Source organism: Plodia interpunctella, chromosome 9, assembly GCF_027563975.2.
Source record: "Plodia interpunctella isolate USDA-ARS_2022_Savannah chromosome 9, ilPloInte3.2, whole genome shotgun sequence".
NCBI lineage: Eukaryota > Metazoa > Arthropoda > Insecta > Lepidoptera > Pyralidae > Plodia > Plodia interpunctella.
In genome coordinates this window covers 1,852,821-1,876,410 of record NC_071302.1, presented here as the reverse complement: position 1 = coordinate 1,876,410, position 23,590 = coordinate 1,852,821, and the positions used below count along the sequence as shown (strand labels likewise).

The following is a 23,590-nucleotide window of genomic DNA, read 5'->3' as shown; positions in this document are numbered from 1 at the left end:
CAATTAATGACAGTGACAGTTGTTATCAAAACCGTTGTAGTTTGTTGTATATTCCTTTTTACTGAACAAGGGAATAAATAAATAGAATAGATTAGATATTAGGAAATAATTTGTACATTTTGATAATCTATAATTATTATTTCAATGATGAAAATTTTATTTTGTTAACTTTTTGTTCAATTTTGTGAAAACGAATAGTTTTTTGTAATTATAATTACATATAATTCATTAGATTTAGCACGCTGTTTGCGTACAAATGGTGACTTTAATTTTAGAAAAGGAATTGTCAAAGTCAGATGAGTTCTGTCATTTTTCTCAACCTAGGAAGAATGAGAAAAATAATAATTGAATTAAACTAAAATATGTTTTCATATTTATTTAGTTAAAAAATACGCAAAAATGTTCTCCCTAGGAGGGCAGCGGGTCTTATATAAGTGCCTCAAAATTTTGAGGTTAAGTTTTGTAGACTTCAGCAACTCGCCTGACTTCAAGAACTTGAACGTGGTCAGGACTGTGGAGAAGACTATAGATAACAATACGAGCATATTTATTGAGAGCCCCATACACGTGAAGGTGCAACCGATCGATGTAAACGATATGAAAGCTCATAACAAACTTGTTATGACGTTGTACAGTCAGGGGAAGGAAACAAGTGATTTCCAGGTCAAGCAGACGTCGAAGCGCCTGGAGTTGTTCAGCAAGAATAAGTCTTCGGATCGCAATGATATTTGTTTAATAAGAGTACCGTATCAGCTAAATGTGCAGGTCACAACAACAGAAAAGGCTTCAGTATTTTTAACAAAATTGGAAGGTGATGAGTTCGTCGTAAAAACAGAAAAAGGATCCGTGAAAGTGTCGGATGTTAAGGCTCAAAATATCAAAGTGGAAAGTGTAGAAGGAGAGGTGCACACAGACGGCCGACTCCAAGCTAGTAATATAGATTTGAAAACTGGTCTTAACTCTGGCATTTGTTGTAATAATATCATGGCGAATACCTTTATGGTTACTACCCACGCTGGACCCATAGCTGTAAAGTCCTGTTACAGTGATAAATCACATTTTACAACACTAATGGGGAATATTAATCTGGATCATTTACATAGATCGGTGATGATAGATGTGATACAACAAGGAAACCTGCACATTACAGGTTTCTGCGGCAACCTGCAGGCTTCGTTGAAGAGCGGTGAGGTGTTCATGCACGCATCACAACTGAAAGACAAAAGCAGTATTTTTATTCATGAAAAAGGAAAAGTTGAGCTGTTGATACATGATATTTTAAAAAATTTGCCTGCAACAAATTTAATTGCAGATAGAATCAAGGTAGACGACAAGATATTGAAGTTGGGAAGATTTATGGATGATTCCCATCCGAAGAGGTTCAGATTTGAAGGTGAACCGGACAACGAGTTGCATATAGTCTGTAAGAATGGCTCTATAGAGTTGAAAGAGACAAGCATGCCATTTCTCATATAACTCACTTAGTATATTTGATAGTTGTATTAGTGAATATTGTATTGTTTGTATATGATGAGCTTGCTTGCTTTATTTAAACTAAACAATTTATGAAATACATGTATTACATATTAACTGTCTAATGATTGTAGATCTAAATCATTATGAGGCTATTTTTAATGAGTAGTTATAGTCACATTAAATGCTGACTTGCAATCGTTAATCCAGTAAAAACATCAATCATTCTATATTTTCAAGAATATCAAAAATAATGAAAATTTTTTTTCTTTGATTAACAGAAATTATGATCCCATGCATTTATTTTGCATCATATAAATACAGATTATAACAATTATTGGAAGGTTGTTAGCGCAAACTTGATAATATTTGGATAGAAACAATATTAAAAGTAAGCTAATAAAATGTGCTATAAAATGATGTCTCCGAGTTATCCTAGAACCATGGATTTACTACTTCATTACAATACTCAAAAGCGTCATTACTTTCATGGTTTTGAAATATAACATTTTGAAAATGGTAAGTAAAGCGTAAAAATTTTTTATGCTTCATCATTTCTAAACTGTACAACTAGTTAGCACATAAAATGTTTTTATTTTTTTCTTTATTGTTGAACTATGGTTTCCAACTATAATTGCCATAAGCAAATCTTTAGTAGAATCATGTAGTTATCAAGAAGTTCTTTTGAAGAATATAATGTTATTTCTACTCATCATTTATATAAAGAATTCAAATTATCGTTGACGTGTCCGTCTTGTTGTCTTCCATGATCTAACATTATTATAAACATCATTAAGAAAATGTCATTATCATACTAATTTGTTTTTAGCATGGCTAAATTGATGTAGGTTGTTGATTGTTCAAGTATATAGTTTCCATTAACCCTAAGTGGTTGTTGTCAATTTTAATTTAGTAATATTTGTAATCATTTGTCAATTTAAAGACATGTTAATGTCCATATTCATTGTATTTACTATAAGTAGGTACCTATTTATATTGCAGATCCTAAATAAATACCTATATTCAAGACTATTGATATTTAGGTAATGTAATCAGGAAATGATATCGAACTTACTATTTTGTTTCATTTACTGTATACATAATGTTGTTGTAAAATATGCATAAATATACCTATCCTTATGAAAGCAATAATTAAATTCTCTATAAAATATAATTAGGTATCAATGCAGTTTTCGATTTATTGGAGGTCATTCTATCCTTTCAAGTATTTTTATTAGATATGAGTCTAAGGTTGTATGTCCCAATTACAGTTCCTTAATTTTTTTTTGTGTGATATATTTCACTTTTGCTAGTCTCATTTGTAGATGTATATTATTTTTCAGTGTTATATCAGAGAAATAGGTACTTAGATATCATATAAATGTATTTTAAATTGATTGTTGATAATAAATTTTCAATATCAGGACTTTTAGCATTTTTTTACCACCTCTAAGTTCAGATATCACAAATTGCAGTGATTAAAAAAATTATTTGCGCGTCTCGTTATTTTTTTCTAAATAGGTAGCCGTTAATTGGGTGCAAAGATGAGCGGTTTGAGGAGTGTCGCGCGGCGCCGGCAGATAACGAAGCGGTTTATATGCGGCGGCGGGAGGCGCGCGCGCCAGTGTCCCGCCATGCCGGCCTGCGCGCCCGAGTACAGCCGCCTCGCGCGCTCCAACACTGAGCTCGTGTTCTCGCCGCGAGTCAAGCGTTGCTCGCACCAACCGCCGCCCACCTTCACCGCTCTGAGGCGCTCTTTCTCCTCCACCTTCTCTCTGATACCTGAGGAACGAGCCATCTCCCCTGAACGACCTCCGCCGCTACCGCGACTTCTCCGCATCGTCACATGGGGGCCCAGACTATTCCTCAGACCATTCTTCGCTCTCTTCAACCTCATCTGGCATCCCGCTTGGAAGCAAATCCTGATAGTGCTTCCGACGCTATGGATTGCCGCGTCGTTATTCATATTTTGGAAGTGTGTACAAACCCCGATCGGAGTGCTAAAAATGATTGGACGCGCGCTCAGTTCCCAGAGCCCTAACAAGCCGCGCACAGTCCTTATCAGCGGAGGAAGTTCGGTGCAAGCACTACATTTGGCAAGAAATTTCCATTCAGCAGGTGCGAGAGTCGTCGCCTTTGAAATTGAAGGACAGTTTGCGTTGTTGAAATATTCTGCAGCAGTGCACAGATTCTACACAGTGCCGCGACCGAACCCCGCGGATCCGCTTGCATACGCTAGAGCTCTCAAAGAAATAGTTGAGCGCGAATCAGTGGTGTTTTATGTTCCTGTCAGTTCAACTACTCCAGGTTACTACGACGCTCTTGCTAAACCTCATTTGGAGATAGCGGGTTGCCAATGTTTCGTGCCGTGTGCCCGTGATGTTGTTACTTTGGACGACCCTCTCGAGTTAATCCGCGTATGCCGTGCTGCAGGACTGCAAACGCCACAGTTTTGGGTCGTAGTCAGTGATGAAGATGTTCGTGCATGGTACGATAGCGGAGCGTCCAAGGAGGGACGTCATTTCATTGCCAGTGCTGGCGCCAGAGGCGCAAGGGATCGACTGCGTTTTGTTATGCCTGAAGACAGAACACAGTTCAGATTCCCACGAGAAATAAGCGCTGAGAAGCCATGGGTAATTGTAAGAGAACCTAAAGGAGAACGTATAGTGACATGTACCACTTTGAAAGATTCTCGCGCCGTCAATAATGTGACGTGCCGTGTAGACTCTACAAGGAAAGGTTTGGTGCCACAGAAGGATGACGAAGCCGACGCTTGGGTGCAAAAGTTTGTCTCCAACCTTGCTCCAGCGAGGCCTATGACTGGACACATTTCATTCCGGCTCGTGCGTGAAGAAAGTGCAACTAACGGGCACACCAACAAGCTAGTGGCGATTGGGGCACGAGTAGGGGTATCATTGCCGTATTTATGCCAAGGGCCGACACGATGCGGCCACACAGCCACTGTCGGGAAGCTGCTGGACACCGTGCTTGACACACGTGAAGCTCTGTTCGCGTTCTGGGACCCGTTGCCGTACTGCGCGTACTACCAGTCACGGCTGCCAGAAGAGAGGCGACTGCCTCCTCCAGAACCGTGCAAGACGCCCCCTAACATGCCTCTTTGAGAGATATTTAACTCAATAGGATATTTATTAAGACACTCAAGTACCTGAAGAGTTCGTGAGTGGGAGATTTTCTCCGTTTGTGCCATGTCACGCTCCGTCATTTGTCCTTTACTCGGATGCATATCAAGTAGCGCAGGGGTCGAGGGACGATATGACATGTTTGTAACTACTAAGTAGATTCGATATAAGTACGCGTACTGTTGATACCAAATATTATACTTAAGTTAAGATGGTAATAAAAATATTCATAATGTATTCATTGTTTCATTGTTATTTTGGTTTTCAAATATGTAAATGACCACGTGTAGGTAAGTATGTTAATAAGGCTTATTTGTGCATACAATATCTCAGTCTAAAATAACATAGATATCTAATCGACTAAGTATAGGTCAAATGCGATCCCCTTTGCTTCAAGTAATCACCTACTTTGTCTAGCTTTATGTATCCGGCTCAAAAGAAAAGTCACGTGAAATAATCAAACAGTTTATCAGACCCTTGAATATTGTACCGTACATCAATGATGTTCCGTTAATATGTTTTGTTATCACTATAAACACTAGATTAAATAACTATAAAACTCCGATTTGTATATCAAACGTTTCCTAGTTTGCAGACAATATCATCATTAGCAGTAGTTAGCAGTGAAATAAACAATAACATTTTAGAAATACATAATCATGAATAGGTACCTACCTAATATAATTTGGTTAGGCAGGGGACTATAAAATAGTTTAGTTAATTAGGTAGGTCTTTAGTAATAGGTAAATAAATCGCAAAAAGTGGTGACAATTAAAAAAACTTCGCCAAGTGCCGGGTCTCGAGCAAGGTTATGGTTCCGAAAATACCTACCGGACATACCTACCTACAGGAATAAACGCAGTGATTTGTTATTATCTAATTAAATAGGTTTGTTCCTGAATATTTTTCATGAATTGTTTCACGTGTCCATTGCCAGATCGAGGATGGGACGCGATTCTCTCTGATGTCAAAAACCACTAGCCCTAAGTTTTCGAAAAAATCAGGTAGGTAATCCTACCTAATGCGAAAGTAAGTTTGTTACCTCTTCACGCTCTATTTACTCAACCAATCATCTCCAAACTTTGCACACAAGTAATTTGAAGTATGGAGAAGGACGTTGGTACGTAGGGTACCGTTCATCCAGGTCTTGATTTGAGACGGAATTATAAAAAAGTACTAATTATAGCACCTAGCAATTCTGCTAATAAATTTGAATATTCCACTCAAAATAAGTAAGTAGGTACTACAACACTGAGTGTTATAATACCTACTTACTTATTTTTCTAATCTTCAAAACATTCGAATATTTTGCGAATTTTCCTAAAATATAATTTATTAATTAAAGTACCTAATTAAAAATTTTGACGTTTTTGGGTCTCATACTTAGGTGCCTAGTAAGTATCTACATTAGATGTGCTAAATTTCAACTCAATCGGTTTCATAAATTTTGGAGCCAACTAACTTTGAAAGTCGGACTACCAAACAGAAAGGGGTTCCGTGTTTCCTTTTTGAGGTATGGGCTAACCCAGAAACGCCGTTGATCTTTTAATTCTAAGGGCGGGTTGCACCGTTGATTTTGACGTTAGCTTCAACGTGCGCAGAAAAACCATAACAACATCATTTTGCGTTAGCGCCGCGCTGCTTAAAATTAACTTCAAATTTAATTTAACGTATAATGAATGATCGGATGACATCAAAAATTGCGAAAAATTCGACAAAGAATGGCAAGAGAACACCAAGGATAGGAATGCGCTCAGGAAGTTAGGGGAGGCTTTTGACCAGCAATGGGACTTAAACAGCTAATTAAAAAATATATACATAAATCTGTCGTCGTGTCTCAGATTAAATTCAAATGTATGGAGTATTTACACCCACGCTCGTGTACACAATATGTATAATTTTTTTGAGAAAGTACCGGAATTTTCTGAAAAATCGATTTGCTATAGATGAAATAAAGTACAAATATGTTGTTTGCCGATGTTTGTCAGACGTGGACAGTAGGTATCTTGGTGCACTTGGAGTGATAGTGGCTATCAGAGTCCGACGGGGCAAAGGTCACACCTTTCTCGTGGAAAAATAACTTGCTTACTGTTCCACAACTATATACGCTAGTTCTCTATCTCCCTCTATTATCGGAGTGTGCTTATGTGCTTCTGGCTGTGACGCCCCGAAGCCACTTTTGCGGACGCTCGATGAGTTACAAAAGAAGTTTTAAATTTTATAGGTTCGTATCATAAGCTCGAGATATAGGTTGTCATAATTTGTTAACAGAAAATTATAGCCAACATTCCCAAAGAGGGTTGACGTCAGGCACGCGGGCTGTGATAAAAACAGAGCCAAATCTCCAAAAAGGTGTATTGTTTACGCGGACCTCGGACTTCAGGCGCCACAGTCGTGATTGTAAGCGGGAACACGCGAAGATACGAGAGTAAATGAAGATTCATCATTTGCGTAATAGAAATACAAGTAAATAATTTAGAATGATTAGATTAGAGTATAAATAACTTCAATCACAACATATTATGATATATACATTCATTAAAACGTAGATTCATTTATGTTATTAGCTAGTGTTATCAACGCAACTGTAACCCGGTGTCCTAAGTGATTGACAAAAGCGACGTGAAAGAGTGTACCAACGCGGCGCGATACGCCAATATCAAATGTTAGATACATTTCATATTGGCGTATATTATGTAAGTACATAGGTACAGTTACTAATAGATACGTTAGTCTGGTCTGGGCACAGATATTAGAACATTACATGTAATGTTCTTATATCTGCGGGTCTGGGAGCGAAAGAAAGACATGACAGAATGTGCCTATTGATTCTCTTTCCACGATAATTATAATAATGAATAAAAGAAAAACACTGGAGATACTTCTGGTGCCGTTGTTAGCAACCTTTCGCTACTTCAACCTCAATTTCACCATTAAACCTGTCATTCAGGCTATACTGCTACGTAGACGTCTAGTTTTGCAATACTTGGCTCCGTCGTCTACCGTCCTTGTCCTTATATATTATAAAATAAGTCCATCTATCGCGTCTGCCTGTCTGTACAAAATAAACTAAGTTATTGAACTTCCGGACAGATTTTTGTACGGTTTTCACCGTGTAATTATTGAGGAAGGTTTAGATGTACAATTAACACTGCAACGTCGCACCTCGTTGGTCGGGCAGTGTTTCGTCGCTTATCTAGAACGACGGGTGATACTAAAAAGTAATCGACGTTATTTTATTGCGAAGAAAGGGCATTGAATGATACCGAAGTGATTAATAAGTGATTTGGCAATATCCTCTGGAATGCTTGAGATAAATCAATTTTATTGTAATCCTCTGATCGAATGTGTTCAAAGGTCTTGATGTTATACTACTTTGATTCAAACGACGGATTGTTATGAAATTTGGTACACGGGTAGAATATAACCTGGAACATATAAGGTACTTTTATCCCCCTAATTCCCACGGCAGCGAAGCCCCGGGGCGCAGCAGTAATACATAAAATATTAAGAAATACGGAAGGAGAAGGACATAAGGCAGGTGGGAAATTCACGCCAGAGAAACCGCAGACCATAACAGACTTGCCAGACTGAACAATTTCATATTTATCAGTTGTTGTAGGTATTGTAACTCAATTATTTATTAGTTATGAGTTTATATTGTGTTACAAGTAGTTAAGTATAAATAAAAATTAAACTAAGTTAGATAAAAGTTCCAATGTCAAGGGAAGAAAGATGAAATTAGACCCTTAACCCTGTATAATAAACAAGAACATACCTATTTATAAATATATGGTACTCTGCACTTGCGTCATTACAGAGATTCTTTAGAACTAAAGTTTGGATGTACCGTTGAAATGTTTGATATAATCGCGCAAAATCTCAATTCTAGATAGTACTTCACATTACTTAAGCTTAATACTATTTAGGTTAGATTCTTATACGCAATGATCATTAATTAAAGCACAGTTTATTATCAAAGTAATGTAATAATCAACACGAATATCTATTTTCTTACGAAATTAACAGTCATTAATAGTTATTTATAAATATTGATACAAAAGAAATCACTATTTTTGTTAATTAAATTGTTTACAACTTTAAATTTTTGTTACCTACACCTATATCGAAGCATGTTTTTATGAACGTTTTTATCGATAACTTACGGGGATTAATTTTATTTGGTCAGCCATTTTAAAATAATGAGTTGGTAGGCAATAAAAAAATCCAGGCAGCAATTCTTGTTCCGCAAAAAATCGTGGTAATGGTCAGCAGTTTAAATATGCTTATATTTAGGTCAGCAAACTCATTATTTGGGCAGCAAGATTTGGTCAGCAAGATATGGCCAGCAAAATAATTATTTGGCTAGCAATATATGCCCGCAAGAATTGGTCGGCAACATTTGTTCAGCAGAGTTCAGCAACAGCTCCGCCGAGTTATGCTGGGTGAATATCATCACATCCAAGCTCGGGGTTATTTAAAAATATCTCATGTGCTGCGTGACTGCGTGGTAGCTACGTTCTCTGCGTCACGTTCGTGTGTCCTTATCATGGTCTATTTGGTACGCCAGACGGTCAGTAGTTTGCAGCGTGTCTGCCAAAGTCTGTGTTTTGTTTGCTTGGTAATTTCCCAAGACATCGTAAATAATCAAAACAAGCCACTTGTTATAACTTAATTTGTTTATTTACTAGTTAGGTAAATGGGATTGGACTTATGCTCCAGCTGTTGCCCGCGACTTCGCTCGAGCTAAAAGTAATCTATGTCACTATAGCACACTTCCAACTATCGCCATCCAAAATCACACATTATTATCGCTCTGTTATGACGTGAAAGAAGGATAAACAACAAAACATACTTTCACATACATCCATATTAACTAGCTATTGCCCGCGAAGTCTAATGGCCTCAATTACGTAAATGACAAAAAATTATTCTCTCTTCCCACTATTGGTAAAACGGTATTTTTTTATCCACCAACGACCGAAGGAAGGGTGTTATAAGTTTAACATGTCTGTGTATCTATATCTGTCCGTAGCATCGTAGCAGCCAAGCGGGTAAAACTATTTTGATTTAGTATTTTTTATTTGAAAATAGCTTGTTTGCTGTTTTTGCAAAATATACGTCTATCCGTCAGCTTTTTTAGCTAATGAGAGATATGCCAGCTATTTCGAAATATAAAGTGTTTCTTATTTAATTTAATTTTTATGTTAGTAACTCCTAAGATCATCTCCCGAAGATGACACAACGCGTGACTCTAATTAGCGATAAACTGATTTGCCCAAAGTGCTGTTCCGGGTACGAGGGTCCGATATTTTGTACACTTGACCCCAAACAGAAAGCTAATTAAAGGATGTTTGCTTGGCCGTGGAATCGGCCGAAACAACTGGGTAATGGGGGCAATCCGACATGAATTTAATTTGACAACGATGCGAATTAAGAAATTATGTTTTTATTTACTGTTTGTAGTGTTGCTATTTGTTATTCCTATTAAGTAAATAAAGTAATAATGAATTGATCGGAAAAACAATTGTGATCGGAATTTGAAATTTTAGAAAACTTAAATTTCCGAGAATTTTCTTTCTTTCTTCATCACGTGTTGCATCGCCGCAAAGTAAAGAAAAATGAAGATTCGGCTCTGATTATTGACAACCAGCCTGGCTGCTAACGAAGCCGTGACGTCACAGCCCCGAATGCAAACATGAACACGCGAGGATGAGAGAAAAAATTCGTACTGACCGTGTTACCTGCTTCACTCAAACAATGTCGACCCAGAAATGTCTTTCACGCCTCTTTCAAGAATTATCATAACACATCATTCATCGGCTGGTTGCTCGTATAGGTACCTAATTAATTTATCTGTATCATTACAAAGCCGATTGTCCGGCGATAGAATTAAAGTCTGTGTGTCGTAGTGGTCTCAAGGCTGCATTGCAGACGCATCGCAGACGAGTCGATTAGAACGTTATCAGCGAGGTATATGCTTTTTATCAAGCTTAGTTTTGGAATTGGGAACGACCTACTTTAATAATGAGTAACATAACAAAACACATCCGTGGCGTAGTGGGCAAGTGACACGAAGTACACGAGCGCGGTAAATTTTGTCAATGTGCCATTTTAAAATGATATTAGCCGTATATGGAATGGGCTATGGGCCAGGAAGTTACATGGAAATCTTCTATATCCTTTACACATTCATCGGTCGTCTATGTAGCGGGTGTATTGAACTAATTTCTATATTTGTGTCCATGGGATCCATGACTTTAAAGTGTGCTGGACTTGGTTCACTAGTTTTCCAGTCTGAAAACTAGTGTGTAGTTAAGTATTTGGTAAATTTAATCTTCGACCTTAAAAATACGATGTTGTGTTTCATTAGGCACTAGTGAAGTACTAGTTCAGGTTGCCGGTATCTATGGGCTGCGGTGTTTGCTTACCATCAGGCAATCCGCATGCTCGTTTGCCCACTAAGTATACTATAATAGAGTATTATTAGATGTTAATAGAAAAAAGTATATTGAGATACCCCCAAAAACTGTCAGACAAAACGAATTAAAATAACTGGCACCTCTTTATTTATAGATATCGTAAATGTTTTTTTTTTAATAATATAAATACTATAGTATTTGGACGTATACATTATAATACATTATATAATGTAGACATTTTTACGACATATTTAATTTAATCACTTTTATGACACGGAAGTTGATTAGGAGCGTATATTTATCTCTAAGATAATAATATAAACAATTTATTTAAGTACTGTATATATTTTTGTTTATATATTGATGAGAAAATAGAAAGCAATTAAAAAATAGCGGCAGGTATTTAATTTACTTCACTGAAGGCAATTTTTTAATTTAACAAATTAGCTTTCAAAAAGTAATTTTACTAGAAATTTTGTTGTAAAATTCTTCACATATTTAATGGCGTGTGCTACGCGTAGAAACGGGTGTGGCGCTCATATTATTTCTTATTTCAATCTCAATTGAAATCCGGATGGAATCCGGTTTATTCCTAGAAAATCCGGTCTATTTATCCGGTCAGATGGTAACCCAACCCGAACTCAACCTTGCAACAGTCTAGTTACTATTATCTATCTCTCTTATTTTCCTATGTTCCCTGTTGCGTTTGGGCATATAACATCGGGAAGCCCAGGATTAGTACAAAAAATAAAAATTTTAATATTTGGCTGTAATTTTACAACCGACCGCTTTCTACGTCAACCTTCTTCGAGGATACTCATCTGGCTGTGTCCCTTAGACGCCTCGTAGGATATCCATAGGAAGATATGGAACGGCCCTATTATAGGGCGGAACGCGGAACCACACGGCACAGCCTAATACGTACTCATTCAGAAGGAAAAATATTTTCTTTTTCGTCTTCTTTCCTTCTTCTTGAGTCTAATTGGCGAACAGACTATATATGTATAGTCTATAAATGACTGTATATAGTATGTATAGACTATATAGTTGATATATAAATTTAAACCAGTATGTAGCCACAGCAATTGTTCTGTCATGGCCTCATTCAGGTTCTCTACGGAGCTGGAGGAGGGGCAGTTTGGGCAAAACAAGAGATCCATGGATTGTTCCTGCTTCATTGTCTCCGAGAGACATCGAAACGTAAGGTTTATCACCATCTCAAAAAGTCGGCAATAACCGGTGACCCGTGTCGGGTTGAAGGTGTCAATGAGCTGCAGTGTTTGCTTACTATCAGGCAATCCGCACGGTCATTTGCCCACTATACTATAAGAGGGTAATATTAGATGTTGACAGAAAAAAAGTATTGAGATAAGTACGTCGAAAATAGTCAGACAAAAAACGAACTAAAATAACCGGCGCCTCTCTATTTACAGATATCGTAAATGTATTTTTTTTTACAAAAAGGTAAAACTACATTACATATAATATGTAACATTCCATCCTCGTACATTGCCACGACTCCACGAGACGTCCAAAGTTCGACCGATACAGCCCAGACACGGCGGCCTACTTGCGACGGACAACAAGTAAACACAGGAAAACGATGCATGTTTATTTATGTCAATGACTAATTTTATCAATAATTAGAATTTATAGATTATTTTTGGATTACTTATCCATATACATATCCTGTTACTGCTTATTGGTATATATTCAGATGTACTCGTATTACGTGCTATTTTCAATTTCATCAAAATCTATATTAGAATAATTACAGATAAATAATATCTTTTTTTATTTTTTTTTGCTTTGTAAAAAAAGAAAGCAAATTTCTTATCAAATTATCTGCATGAAAGTAAATTTACTCGTAAATCATAAATCGAATCCAAATCAAATGGGTATTATGTATAACTATCATGCTGTAAATTTAGACCTACGGATAATATTGTTCTTTTGCAGGGTCCATTGTGGTGACACTTCGAATCTTGTCTCTGTGCTCGTCCCATACTGTGCTCATCTATGCTTCTGAAGGCATAATCTTCAGAATGTCACCTGGCGAGGAATGCCTGTAGTCCTCCAACTATGGATATGCAGCTCCGAGGTCCAGTCGCTTCCTAGCAATCATGATGTTCATAGATTCTTCTTCCATCCAAATCTTGCGTTTAGGGTTTTTAAAATTTTCAGCTTGAAAAGGTGACAAAATATCTTTTGTCTTCTTCTGCTTCACCTTCTTCCCACTTATACGAGGTCAGCACAGTATATTAACTCCTCGTTAAACCCATCACTTGCATTACATTACCCTCAATACTTCTTACTACATCTTATTCAAGCTTTTTTAATGCAATCCATCCACCTTTGATTGGGTTTTCCTCTATTTCTGATATCTTTAACTTCCAGGACATTTGTGCCTAAGGGAGCAGCAATTCCCCAAGGCGCTACTAGTAATGCCACACAGTAAACCTGAGGTAAGAAAGGAAATTTAATTATAATTACATAGATTGTAGATATTTGGGCAGCAGATAGTGGTAAGCTCGTAGCGTCGTAGCCAGAGCTACGAGTTTTCGTAGACAAGCTCGACGTGGCGTAAAATTCGAAGTGTGTCGAACTTTTTTTAAACTGATAAGCGCGTGACCTAAAATAAATTATCCTAAAATAAACAACTAATTGCCAAATCGAAGCGGAACCGTTTTATCCATATTCTGCTAATTATCTTATTTTTTTTTAAACAGTAAAACCAAATTCAGAATATCAATAGCCAGTCACCGAATTTAAACTCTAGAGTAATAAATATAAAAGCGATTACAGCATGATTTAATGTGTCTGTGATAACACTGCACCTGGGTTAATTGGGTTCAAAGCAGTGCTCAGACAACCTGACCTGGGTCCATGTAGGAAGTATGGATATTCCTTTTTTATATTTAATCTGTGATTACCTAAAGGATCATCGTTTAATTAGCAGTGATTAGTGCCTATAATTTGCTTTCAGTATAGGAAGAAAATAATTAATATAAAAAGATTAAGTATAATTAATATAATTAGGTAATCTCAGGAGATAAGGAGCGTTTTTGTTTTATAACATCCTCCGATATACTCTGAGGTAGTGGAATGAGCTCCCTACTAGGGTTTCCCCAGAGGCTACAACATGAAGTTCTTCGAAATGAGCGTGAAAAGATTTGTGTAACACTCTTGGTGTTGGGTCCCAGGTGGCCGCATGCCTGTTTGCTTGCTCAGTACTATAAAAAATACGTGAGAGTCTATTACTTCTTACTTCCCTTGAGGACAATTTTCCTTGTCTGGGCCCTTTTTGCGTGCGGAGTCTGAGCCGCTGATCATTCCAGCCAGCCCAGCTTCTTCAGGAAGCGGAGCACCTCCAATGGCGTACGGCAGGCTTCGCTCATGGTCCCTGGATTTCCCAGGAACTCTTCTCTTGATGAGGCGACGCCATGGAGGGCTACACTAAATAGGAGGTGGCTTGCAGTTTCCTCAGCCTCCGTGCATGCTCTGCACAATGGGCTGTGTGTGTAAGACCTAGGGTGAAAAGGTGTTTGTATAGTACACAGTGACCAGTAATGATTCCAACCATGATGACGTGAAGGTCTCGCGATAAGATTTATTCAGGCGTCTATGACTGCGGTGTGGCTGCAGTGACCAACCCTATCAGGTGGGCTGCATATCCGAGTTGACGTTTTAAAAAAGTACCACATCCAAACATGATCAGTCTGTACGGATGTTGAGGAATATTCCACGCGTCTTAATTAGACATATTCTCTAGATAATATATCTGTGGCCAGCTGGTGCATATCATTCACTTGCATTCTGGGAATTGACATTTTTTTATATCATCGCGACTATCTCTCTCTCAATTGTTTGTTTGTTACAAAAATAAGTACATAAATTGAAATTCATACAAAAAAGATACATATACACAAAGGCCGACTTGTTCGATCTCTTATAGTTACAGTTAACCGGTGATTGGTTAACACAGTTTCGCATTTGGTAGCATTCGAGACTGTGACACCGGGAAGCCCGAGATTAGCGTAAAGAATTAACTTTTTTACTGACTACCAGAAGTCATGGCTATGTTTCCCTTAATCGCCTCGTACAACTTCCATGTGAGGAAGTAGAGTGGTCCCACTATAGAGCGGTACTATACGACACAATAATTATCGTAGAACTCATACATAAATCGAGTGGTTAGCTTTAGAACTAATTTGAGGTAATTAATTACAATAAACTAAACTAACACTAATTATAAAAGAAACAGGTTTAATCAAATTATTAACATTAATTCAATAAAAAAATCCTCAAATGGACCATTATCGTAGCATTCGTAGCAATGTTATGTCTTGTAGACTACGAAGGACCTACGATCTAATATGCTAGATTGCCATTAAATATCAATCGACTAGCTAGACATAACAATCTTAATTACTTACTTGCGACGTAGATAGAATATCTAAGGATGGTTGTGAATAATAAAATTCAAATTTCATTCATTAACCATTGGATGTGAATGGTTAGAGCGCACGTTACGTGTTTATAGTATGACTATTAATGTATTTTATTAGTCATCGTCATATCAAGTGTGTTTTTGCTAACACTGGTGTCAGATTTTATTCAACCCTTTTACGACTTCCTATCCCAACTATTGGCAGGTAGTCGGATACACACTAGTGAACTAAACTGTTCAATGTGCAGGTTTCCTCACGATGATTTCACGATTTTATTAGTGTGTAGACGTTACTACTGCCATTAAATGGCCGTAGTCGTGAAAGTTGTTCAGATGACTTAGATATCTTGGAAATCAGTGAGGACCAGTACGACACCTGATATTAGCTTTTCAGCATTATCTGAGGCGTGTTTTTTTCTTTTTTTTTGATATATGCCTGGTGTGTAGGTTATAGCCTATTTACTCGATATGATAATCTCACCTCCACTCACCACCAAGAAGGGGGGAAATCCCCCCTTCTTTTCCGTAGTTCCATTGTATGTCCCATTGACGGGATCATGGAAAAAATAATTTAACCGTAGACCCATTTCTTTCCTTGTATATTTCGTTTATATATGTATATATTATATATGTATATTTTCGTTTATATATATATATATATTAGTTTATAAAAATCATTGTTTCATGCACATCCATTGTTTGGCTTTTTTGGAAGAAATTGGCCGTAAATCCCTGTCCGGAAAGACAATTTTACCAATGAAAGGTGAAAGATTCCGGACAAATAGTCACCCTACTCGGCAGAACCTAAAAGCGTGATGGGTTCAATGAATGTCTGGTCTCGATACTGGCCGGCCGCTGGTGTAGATACCAGGGGGCTTACCATCATCTCTTAATGCGCTTCAGTTCAGGAGCTAAACTGATCTGCATCGCTAATTCGTACCATCAAGATGATATAACGATCCATTATAGGTAGTGACCAAAACAATACGCCAATTCGATTTCATTCACTCATTTTGCATACAATTCGGTACCATGATGTGCACTGAGAAGGTAAACTGGATCGCTTAGCTGTCAAAATTGGCGATTCAAATAAAGTTACTATTTCAGATAGGTTTCCACGAAAGAAGTCCCTACGATTCAGAAACAATTTTTATTTTTTTAATTGATTTCATTCACTCCTTACGATTCAAATGCGACTTTGTTAAGATTAGTTGGTGGTGCCAAATAACGCGATTCATATTAGGTTCCTAAACTGAACTGCCCTACAATTGAATCATTTTGTAATAGTTGATGGTAGGCCCCCAGAGCGGTGGCTAGTATCGACATAATGTGAATGACAGCCGTACAATGTTTGTTATTTATTATATTTTTCAGAACACCTTGTCTCTCTCGTTATTTACATTGTCGGCTATATTGAGTACTTTTTTTTAACATGCTTTCATATAACTTGCAATGTATGTAAATATTTTCCTATGTGCCTATGTCTCGAGTGGAATCTTGCAACTCAATTTTGAAGCAAATATCTTCAACCAAATGACCTGAAATTTTGTACACACGTTTAGTTTTGATGACTTTGTTATAATAAGCATAACCTGATGATGCACGTAGGAACGGACGAAACCAGACATGGGAACTCCTGAACGGTTGAAACCTGAATGAGTTTTTTATCACAAATTGAATAAGAGCTCTCTAACAACAGTCAGTAAATAAAATAAAAGCTTGTGTCAATAATTAAATGTTTGTATTAAAATAAATAAATAAATAATAAATAAATCTATTAGGACAAATCACACCGATTGAGCTAGCCCCAAAGTAAGTTCGAGACTTGTGTTACGGGATACTAACTCAACGATACTATATTTTATAACAAATACATATATAGATAAACATCCAAGACCCGGGCCAATCAGAAAAAGATCATTTTCCATCATGACCCGACCGGGGATCGAACCCGGGACCTCTCGGTTCAGAGGCAAGCACTTTACCACTTCGCCACCGAGGTCGTCATCATTAAAAATTTTTAGCTATGTAAAATCCGTAGGTATGTCAACGCGAATATAAGACATGACCACAAATTACCATAGTATCTCATATTTTCTGGTAATATAACAAACAAATAACAAATTTCACAGAACTGTCGGCGCTTTTAAGTTGACTCGCACCCACTCGCACCTGACCGGTCCTTTTTGTTTTGTTTGAAAGGTGACAAGTTCGAGTTTTTTTTTTTTGCAATTATTAAATATGGTTTTCTAAGTTTTTATGAACTCTTCCGTTCAAGTTGCGGTAACAAGATGAGCTCACGTGTAGGGCCGATCAACACTTCATGTGTAAATTACGCAATCCGGTAATTGGTGTAAAAACAGGGTCGCAGGCACAGGTCAAGCGACTGAAGTCCACAGATAACGCGGATCCGGGATTTTATCACTGCACTTCGACCAAGGTGGTCTATATTTGGATGTTAACCTGTACTATCAGATTTAGATATTACCGCGCACAGAAACACAGGAAGTGAGGAAGTGATAGATTGTTTAGTAAAAAAAAAAAAGATAAACTAAGCAACGAATTTTGATGCGGATTATCGATATAAGTAATTATATGTAAGTAAGATTTATGTGTATAATTTATTATGGTTTTACCCGAGAGAAGCCGGGACGAGGCGCTAGTACAAAATAAGAATGAAAGAAAAGAGATTGGAAAGCTTACGCACGTGTAGAGACGAGCTAATCTACATAGAAAAAAATGGTTTATTACGACTGCCTTCCTTATTATAGTATTTTTATTGAATGAATAATGAATTTTAGGCAGTGCACTTAGATATAGAAAATACCAAGATCATAGAATTATACGTAACATATTATATATATAGTAGTATATTATATTATATAGTTTGCTTATATATACTGATTTTTTGCATTTAGCAGCAGCAAAAACTATTACGGTATGAATCTTTTTAGGAATGGTCGTTCACCCTAACATACTACTGACCTACTAAAATAGCTATACACGATCATTAATAAAGGACACAATAGCTATTGTAGTTATTTTTACCAAATCAACAAGTCATCATGTTTTCTATCCTTATTTACTATTTGAAGTTAGAAAGGATCAAAACAATTTATAAAAGGAAATTACTTAAAAAGATAGTGACTTGCAATTTTCGAAACCGGGTCTACAGATCCTTTAGCAAGCAGTCATTTTTGGGCAGTAGAAGAAGGTAAACCATTTTTTTTTCTTTTTCGTGTGTACTACAGTGGCCAGTTATTGTTTTTTTTTTAATCTTATCAGACTTCAACAGACTTTTTGTGCATCTTCCAGTGTCTAAAGGAAGAAGTTACACCAATGGAAGATGCCGCAAAATCAACTCATGCTGCACGATCACGAGCTCCTCTTGACGAAGCGGGAGTCAAGTGGTGGGATCTGTATGGAACCGAGGGTACAAGCACAACCTCACAATATTATGTACAAAATGAATCCGAAGTGACTGAAACAAAAATGTTTGTAAACAAATCGACTTGCACTCGGAATGCACAAGCAGAGATAGCATCGAAAAACTATGATAATTTAAAAAATATCGCCAGTGACGAACCCAAAGATAAAGTTCTGAAAGAATGGAGGGATCGACAGGCGAGAGCGAGGTTTGAACAAGCAAGAAAGGCGGTCATTAATTCACTGAAAGAAAAATTTAGCGATGTCTCCTGTTCCAATATACATCCTAATACCGATGGAAATAAAATAGACATTCGAAAAAGAATTCCGACGATTATTATAACCGGAGACAATGTTGAAGGAACATCAAATTTGAATGCGAATCGTGATGGGGAAGATGGATCGGATTTGAGCCTTGTGGATGGTGATTTTAAGGTTGAAAATGCGGTTGAGGGTGCCTGTCACGCGAGGAGGCTTCAGATGGGGCCAGGTGGTGGACTGGCACAGTGGAGGTTGCTTCCTCGTGGCAGTAGGGCGGCGGGCGCGGAGGGCGGACTACGTGCAGCGAAGGAAAACATGCCGGTGCGTATCATATTCAATTCTCTACAAAATTTCGATCATGATTTGGGTAGAATCCAATGCAAAATGTGCGTAGGTTGTAGTTTTAAGACTTAAGAATAGTGGTGTGAGGTAAGGCACGGAAAAACACAGAAACTAAAGTAAAATACGTGTTGTTTACACTGCGATGTGGTTGCTACGAAAATGTCAAACAAACTAGTATAATAATTTCAGTTGTGATGTCTTAAAATATTGGTACCTATATTTGGGTTTAGATCTATTCATTACTATATAGTGATGAAAATATCTAATTAAGAAAATACTGCTCTTTTTATACCTCTAAACAAACATTTCTGTGTGATTTGTCCTAATATATTTATATTTATTTATTTAGCCATATACGGCAGAGCCAATTTAATCTTATGAAATATCATCTAAATGTTATTAATTAGAATGAAGAGCGAAAATTAATTTAAAATACTGAAAAGGACGTAACATTAAATATGAAGTACTAGCTGCGCCCCGGGGTTTCGCTCCCGTGAGAATTTCGGGATAAAAAGTACCCTATGTGTTTTCGGGTTAAGTATATTCCTTCAACCCGTGTACCAAATTTCATAATAATCGGTCCAATAGATTGTGTGTGAAAGAGTAAAATACATACACACATACATTCTCGGAAACTTTTGCATTTATTATATTAGTAGGATTAAGTAGCATTTACGTTATTACGAACTTAGGTAGGGATTAATAGCAGCCAATACTTATAATCTAAGCTAATTCATAATATCTAAAAATATTTTTTAGTATTTTTTTAAGTAACAATAACTCGTAAATAAATAATTTGTTAGTGGTGCTTATTACTATGTTAGTACAAACAAAAAAAATAATTTAACAAATTCAAATTCAAATCATTTATTCAGAAATTAGACCTTCACAGGCACTTTTTCTCGTCAATCTTTATATTTATAGTTATTTAACTATATATATATAACTATATATATGATATTTTACTACCTAATTGAAATTTCATATAGCTATCAATATCTAAATGATGGATGCGATAATAGTGCATGCATGCACGTGGAAGACTCCATTTTGATCGATATCGGAGCAGAAGTTCTCCATCAATACAGGAATACCCGCCAGTCATGCCATCACGTAATCGGGAATCGGGATCTACCCCCATTTTTGTACCCACGGAACTGGGATAGCTAGTTGAAGCATCGAATAAAAATCATGATTAATTTAGCTATTTGTAGATTATTTTCGACTTACAAAAAATCCGATGATTATATTTGCCACTGAATCACACAATAACAAATTTATTTGGATGACATTTGGTGTATGGGTAGAACGAAATCTGTATTATTCCGAAAAGGTGTTTTCGAAATTATAGCAGAGAGTCTCGGAATCGTAGCGTAGTAGTGTAACAAAAGATCAATAATTCCTTAACGGCACAGAAATCGAAATATAATTATTCCAATTTCTGTGTAAAGGAATACGAAAACTGAGACGTTTGCGAAAAACTGCAAACAAATAAAAGTTATGACAGCGCGGCCGTTAAAAAGAAAATTGTTTATATCTATGGCGCGATAGATGTGCCGATTGCTCGATAGCCTCGCTAATGTTCCTCTATCACGGCATACAGAACGCAAAATGCACAACGAAGGCTATATGCGTGGGAAAATAAACGCCCCTGCCTCATTTTGCCATGTTGAAGGAAACACAAAAACCAGTGGGAACCATATCGAGGAAATTAGGTCACTGAACACATTTAGGCAAATATTATATAGCTCACAATAATATGTTACATACGCACTCATTGTGACTTGTGTAGTTATAAAAAAATTATCAATGAAAACCTCTCAGCAAATTAGACTAGTATTGTAGCTATTTCTGTTATTAGGTACTCAATAAAAAAATGTCAGATGTCGCGTTTATCTTTTTACGACCGCAGGTTAATATATTATGTGGATCTGCTAAAACAATAATAATTAATGTGTTTATCATCTCAAATAAGATCAAAGCAAAGTTAATCAAGGATGCCATCAATTATATAATCAGATTATTATAAAAACGGAATAAACCAGACTGTTTCCTTGGATAATGACTAGACAAACCAATGAATAAAATTGATAAATATTCTTTAGGCAAGATAAATAATTGGTACAAAGTTTGATTTAAGTATGTTACTACTTAAGTATGTTATTTTACGTCGAATTAAGTTATACTTAATTAAAATGACGCAATATTTTTTTTAACTTTCGTCAATTATGTGTAGTCAACGTTTAGGACAATAAGAGTATAAAATCTTAACATGTCTTTTTGTTGCAACTTTTATATAGCGCTAAATAACATCAAAACTTTCAGTGCCGTTTGATACTGGCACAAATAACCGGCGGCGCCTATCTTACGTCCACAAACTTGCACTATCATAAAACGTGATAATGATCTTTATTACAGTAATAATATGAACTAATAGCACTGCAAAACTAAGCCGGTGTCACAATGCACAATGAACTGAATTTCCTGTGCATTAAATATAGATATATAGCTGCTTTTATCAGCGGATGCACTCTGATTGAAAGTGTTTATTGTTTAACTTCCGATTCTATGTATCACTAGTGGCCCGTCCCGGCTTCGCTCGGGTAAAACCATGATAAATTATACACCTAAACCTTCCTCAGGAATCAAACTATCTATTGAAAAAACCGCATCTAAATCCGTTGCGTAGTTTTAATGACCTAAGCATACATAGAGACAGATAGAAAGCGGGAAGCGACTTTGTTTTACTATGTAAAGAAACACGTACTTACCTATGTACCGATGATTAATCTTGTCTCTCGCTTCTCTGCAATCTGGGGGAGTGATTTCGTGAAACAGGACAGAAATATGTAAGAGAAGCTGGGTAACCAATTAGATCTATGAACGTGCGAGCCAGATGATTTTATTTTTATTTTTATCAACATTCCCGCTGTGTATTTCTTAACAGTATGGCTGAAAACTGTAGCATGTCACGTAGTCAGTTGTTATTAAATGGAAAAATTGTTACTTTTCTGATAAGATTACTAATAAAAAAATATTAAGTAGATATCATCTGAAAGTACATATAATTAGCTTCTAGAAAGCACCACCCGCGATTTTTGTTTATGTCATAATCAATCAATTTATTGCCTAGATATTTTATGTCTAGACATAATACTTACGGAATTATATATTACATAGGTTTAATTTATTGATACGATTAAAAGACAATCGATAAATAACGTACTTTATTAGATAATACAAAATTAAATGTATATTCACATAGCGAGAATTCTTTCTTACAAGGGCCAGTGTATACCTTTTTGAAGCACATCTACGTAAATTAAAAGCTATATATAGGAATACTAGGGTAAACATATTATTTCTATTCTAGGGCGGGGACCACACGCAATATTCATATCTACTTTGTGAGTTGACTAGTGGCCCGTTCCGGCTTCGCTCTGGTAATACAAAAGCAGCCTATGTTACTCCTGAATGTTTCGTCTGTCTCTGTGCCGAATGTCATCAAAACCGATCAAGTAGTTTTTTAGTTTATTCATTACAAACGAAAAAACTAAAATACATTTTTTTTTCTCTTTATAATATTACATGGAAGCATTCATATGAGTAGTATGGATACTAATCCATGGATATATGGATTTACATCACGACTCACATGTTGTAAAAGAAATCATCACAGCCACAGTAACAAACAAACAAACAGAATAGCATAAGGTAGATAATTACATATTAATTAGCATAACGACGCGATTATACCACGCGCGCACCGCGTGGTGTTAAGGCGATGATGTAGTAATGTTGATATGCCCGGGAGTCGCAGAACTACTGGAATATTTTACACTTTGTGCCCTTGACCCTTTTCAATTGTGATATTTTATTCAATGAGGAATACTGTACCACTATCATATTATTATCCATTACGGGATAGACAGAGTTGCGAAAATCGTAAGTCGCGTTTAGCTGTACGGTAAGCTTATTGTCGGAAATGAGATGTGTTGGTTATTTTAATAAATTTTTATCAATATTATTTAGTTTATTTATCTCCATTTATTCTATATTTCACGGATAAACTACAT

The 23,590-nt window shown here is 36.6% G+C and overlaps 3 protein-coding genes and 1 long non-coding RNA gene across 5 annotated transcripts in view; 3 read left to right on the top strand and 1 right to left on the bottom strand.

The window, feature by feature from the left end:
* Positions 1-278: 278 nt before the first annotated feature.
* On the top strand, positions 279-2,899 carry LOC128672615 (uncharacterized). Its single transcript, XM_053749870.1, has one exon. It carries the CDS (start codon positions 400-402, stop codon positions 1,474-1,476), a length of 1,077 nt encoding a protein of 358 aa, XP_053605845.1. The 5' UTR covers positions 279-399; the 3' UTR covers positions 1,477-2,899.
* A 103-nt stretch (positions 2,900-3,002) lies between these two features.
* Positions 3,003-4,850, top strand: LOC128672614 (uncharacterized protein). Its single transcript, XM_053749869.1, has one exon. The coding sequence runs from the start codon at positions 3,018-3,020 to the stop codon at positions 4,593-4,595; it is 1,578 nt and encodes a 525-aa protein (XP_053605844.1). The 5' UTR covers positions 3,003-3,017; the 3' UTR covers positions 4,596-4,850.
* A 3,708-nt stretch (positions 4,851-8,558) lies between these two features.
* On the bottom strand, positions 8,559-22,450 carry LOC128672745 (uncharacterized). The gene is made up of 3 exons (XR_008404997.2): positions 22,286-22,450; positions 14,297-14,563; positions 8,559-13,495 (listed from the first exon to the last, which is right to left on the bottom strand). It is a non-coding gene; the product is annotated as an uncharacterized LOC128672745 (long non-coding RNA).
* Root (Rootletin) overlaps positions 18,203-23,590 on the top strand; it is a 52,464-nt gene continuing 47,076 nt past the window's right edge. The window contains exon 1 of one of the 2 annotated variants that reach the window (XM_053750090.2): positions 18,203-19,493. In XM_053750090.2, the coding sequence (XP_053606065.1) occupies positions 18,825-19,493 (669 nt within the window). In that variant the 5' untranslated portion in view covers positions 18,203-18,824. The remainder of the gene's footprint in view (positions 19,494-23,590) is intronic. The other variant, XM_053750089.2, reaches the window with a different exon arrangement.

Excerpts from the sequence above, each read along its gene's own strand:
- LOC128672615 (XM_053749870.1), top strand. The coding sequence starts at position 400 with ATGTTCTCCCTAGGAGGGCAGCGGGTCTTATATAAGTGCCTCAAAATT.
- LOC128672614 (XM_053749869.1), top strand. The coding sequence starts at position 3,018 with ATGAGCGGTTTGAGGAGTGTCGCGCGGCGCCGGCAGATAACGAAGCGG.